This window comes from Dasypus novemcinctus, chromosome 4 (assembly GCF_030445035.2).
Source record: "Dasypus novemcinctus isolate mDasNov1 chromosome 4, mDasNov1.1.hap2, whole genome shotgun sequence".
In the NCBI taxonomy this organism is placed as follows: Eukaryota; Metazoa; Chordata; class Mammalia; order Cingulata; family Dasypodidae; genus Dasypus; species Dasypus novemcinctus.
Window position 1 is genome coordinate 107,141,492 of NC_080676.1, and position 4,397 is coordinate 107,145,888.

General features: G+C 34.2%; 1 protein-coding gene across 1 annotated transcript; it reads left to right on the forward strand.

Annotated features, from left to right (window-relative positions):
• Positions 1–2,728: 2,728 nt before the first annotated feature.
• LOC105744945 (olfactory receptor 5H8-like) lies at positions 2,729–3,613 on the forward strand. The gene has a single exon (XM_012520669.1). It carries the CDS (start codon positions 2,729–2,731, stop codon positions 3,611–3,613), a length of 885 nt encoding a protein of 294 aa, XP_012376123.1.
• The last annotated feature ends 784 nt before the right edge of the window (positions 3,614–4,397 follow it).

Consider the following 4,397-nt stretch of genomic DNA (forward strand, 5'->3'; position numbering starts at 1 on the left):
AAGGAAAATAGAAAGTTAATAACCAGAAATGGTTAGAACTGTAAAGCAGTTGAAGTTATATAGCAAAGTTTTATAATTTTATACAGTCATCCTTGGTATCTCAAGGTAGGGTATAAAAAGAATGAAGAGCAGTCTAGAAATAGGGCTAAGTTTTGTGAAGGAATGTACCATGTATAGCATATATGGCTTTGCATTTATTCCACAGCTTTTCCAGTTCTTTCCTCTTTTAGTCAACATGTCATTTCTTAATAGTTAAACAGAAAGCCTTGAGAATAACTGTTTCTGAGTTCAGACTGATAAGTATGCTTAGACTTCCCTCCCAGGAAACTCTAAGAATAATTTGTCAACTGCTTGACCACTTTTGTATCAATAGATCTCTTAAATAATTACTCTAAAGATGTAGCTTCAGCCTACTGACAAACATTGTAAATGCTCATTTTAAGCAGTTACTGTGAAAGAGAAAGGACTCTCCTCTGACCATTGATGGTGAGGCCCCACATAAGCCTCCTATTAAATGTTCACTTGCTCACCAAGCTGGACTTGTCGGAGTTTTTCTTTGGTCTGAAGTGCCCTGCTCAGTTTGGTGGGAAGCTCTCATTTTATAGGGCTTCCTGCTTTACTCAAAACATGATGGAATGTTACAGAATCAAGACAATCACAGACGCTTGTGGACATGTGATAACACTAGTTAAGTAGAGAAAAGGAGACATAAGGCTGGAAGCCTGGGAAGGATTGAGAGCCTGCAGGAGAGTGAGGTAAACTTGATATCCTGGGCATTAATCACAGTCAGTAAGGTGATGCATTACTCAGTATCTCAGATAATTAAAAGATAAAGCCAAAAAGAGAAAGAAGATTATCTTTTATTTCTTATATCACATTTCTAAACATCTGCAGAAGTAGAAGGTAATATAATTTGGGCCTTTCTTCAAGTTTGTTTAAATGTGTGATATATATATTTAAAATACCATACTAACTGATAGTAATAAAATGTTAGCACCAAAGGGAATTTAAAAGACTTGTGGTAACTTCCATAGGATACATAATTATTCTAAAATACATTCCTTTCTCAGTTCAGGCTTTTCACATATTGAAGTTGCTGGACACGGCATATATCTATAATGTATTCCTAGAGAAAAACATATATCATTACAATGGGAATTGGAGCACTTGATGAGTAGCAGAAAAACATTCCTATAAACAGATGTGCTGCCTTGTGTAATATCTTTCTGTTCAAGGTATGAATCATCTTAACATCTTAACAAAACATTTTTTTGATATTTGACACAGAACTTCACTTAATCCTCCTTAAGTACCTTTCTTCTCTTATTTTTAAAATAAATGGTTTTACAGTTAAGCTCCTGTTTAGTCAGCCATTGTGCTCAGTATAACTTTCTGTTTTATTCTTTTCTCTCTTTTGTGCCACCAGGGTTCTTAGTTTCTAGTGACAGATTCACTTTAGACAGCAAAATAGTATGTTGTTTGAAAATTTGTTTTAAAACAAATTTTTGATGAGATTGGAGGAATAAGCTGGGAAATTTTTTAGAAAGAGAAGGAAACATGTCATCCAGTCAAAAATATGTAGGATTTAACTGATTTCGGGGAACAAAAGTCATTAAAGATATATGCTAATTTTTAAGGACACTGATGAGGGTAGGAAGGAAATTCTATGTGGTATAACATAAATGCAAGGTCAAGGGAAAAAGATTTTGAAGTGTTCAGATTATAAATGAATTGAATGCCATGTAAGGAATCTCGAACTTTATCCCTGACTCAATAGGCATGTAAGGAACACTTGTAAGACATAAAGAAACATTGTAATATATTTTAAATTAATTATTTTTAGTGTAGGAAGTAAGCTACGAGGAGGGGAAATTGGATTAAGATAGGCTAGTCAGGAAGCTATTACTATTGTCTCTATGTTCCCAAAGCATCCATGTCACACCCACATAGAATTTCCTTTCTTCATTCATCAGTGCCCCTATATAACTGGCAATCAAAATCATGCCCTAATACCTTAGTGAGGGCTGCAGTCATAGAGGCTGAAGTTCAGATGGCACAGCTCATATTGCCAATACCACTCTCACGGATGCAGGATGCATTTTCTTTTGAATCATCGTGGAGTCTTGATTGCCTTTATTATCATAATTGGCTTTTACCCCTCTATTTTTGCCTCCCAGTCTCCATTTCACAAATTTAGGGTCAATGTGTTTGCTTGGCCATACCTAGGTAAATTCCTTTCAGTCCAGAGGCAAGTGGGATGGAAAAGTGAGTTAATAGGTCTTTGGGCTACTAAGAGAGTATTGTAGCCTCTGATGCCCACCAAGACTCCATGCATGGAGAAGAGGATAACATGTTGGTCATCCAATAAAAAATATATATCCACCATCTCCTTTAATGACAAAAATTCTTAAAACATATCTAGAATGCCTTTTTTACTAAATCTGTTAATTCCTACATATTTTTGAAGTGAAATAATTATATTCTTTCAATTCTTCAATCTCTGAAAATAGTGTCTACAAATTATATTACAGTAAATAAAGTTTAAAATGTCATTCTGATAAGATGATTTTATTTTAACTCACCTCTTCAAATTTTCCTCTTATAATGTCATTCTGATAAGAAGATGATTTTATTTTAACTCACCTCCTCAAATTTTCCTCTTATAAATGTTAGTGAATGTTCTTTTTACTTCTATTCCATCTTGTTTCAGGGACCATCCAGTGAGGACATGGAAAAGGAAAATGCAACACTACTGAGAGTGTTTGTTCTCATAGGACTTACAGATCGACAAGAATTGAAAATTTCCTTATTCCTTCTCTTCTTGGTGGTATATCTCATTACCATGATGGGGAACCTGGGACTGATTGTTCTCTTCTGGAATGACCCTCACCTTCCCACACCTATGTACTTATTCCTTGGGTGTTTAGCATTTGTGGATGCTTGGCTATCATCCACAGTGATCCCTAAGATGCTGGTGAGCTTCTTAGCCAAGAATAAAATGATCACTCTCTCTGAATGCATGATACAATGTTTTTCCTTTTTAATCAGTGAAAACACTGAATGTTTTATTCTGGCAACAATGGCATATGTTCTTTATCTAGCCTTATGCCACCCATTATTTTATTCAGTGATTATGACCAGTAGACTATGCATCCAGATGTCAGTCTGGTCATTTGTCAGTGGCCATCTTCTTGCTTTAATTCATGAAGGATTTTTATTCAGATTAACCTTCTGTAAATCCAACATAATAAATCATTTCTACTGTGACATCATACCACTGCTTAAGATTTCCTGTACGGACACATCTGTTAATTTTCTGGTGCTCTTTATTTTCTCTGGTTCAATTCAGGTCTTCACCATTTTGACTGTTCTTATCTCTTATACCTCCATTCTCTTTACAGTCTTAAAAAAGAAGTCTGAAAAAGGCATAAGGAAAGCATTCTCCACTTGTAGAGCCCATCTGTTTTCTGTTTCTTTATACTTTGGTCCTCTTCTCTTTATGTATGTGCACCCTCGATCTCCTCAAGCAGATGATCAAGATATGATTGAATCTCTGATTTATACTGTCATAATTCCTTTATTAAATCCATTTATCTACAGTCTGAGGAATTAGAAAGTCATAGATTCTCTGACCAAAATGTTAAAAGTAAAATGTTAAAGTGAAGTTTTCATACTGTGTTTTCTTTTATTAAAACAGTCATAAAATTGTGCTAGTAGATGTGACCATGATTTGGATAGTGTTTAAAGTTTTTTTGTAATTATCATTTCCCTTGTACTTTTGAACTTGTTAGGGTTATGGGCTATCATATCTGATAACAAAGACAGATAAAGTCACCACAAATAAAGAAAACAACATACCACTTTTCATTATGAATATAGATGCAAAAATTCTCAACAAAATCTTGCCAATTGAATACTACATATTAAATTGATTATACACCATTCTCAAGTGTTTTTTTATCACTTGAGCTGTTAGTTTCTAATAAGCTTCTAGAAATATTTATGTGTATTATTTAAAAGCATACCCGAAAATTTAAACATGCCATACATGTCATTTAAAGCATAAAGCAAATGTAATCATTTTAAATGCTTATATGTATTTCAATGTGGCTTTTTCAATGTATCATGTGCTGAGATAGTATCATTCCTCTGAAATGGACTGGAGAAGGATGACTTTGATTTATAAATCATGGTATGTCCTTGGAGACTCATGTCATATTTAACTATGTAGTGGTGAATGGTTTGTGTTTAGGTGTATATCCCAGCAATTCAGGTAGCCATCTAAAGGTATTTCATTATTCTTCATGGGTAAATGTTGAATGCCACTTCTTGTAGGAATATGCCACACAGAGTGCTAAACAGAAATGGGAACCCATTGAGAATAAAATTATTAAATG

Coding starts and splice junctions, on each gene's coding strand:
- LOC105744945 (XM_012520669.1), top strand. CDS start 2,729: ATGGAAAAGGAAAATGCAACACTACTGAGAGTGTTTGTTCTCATAGGA.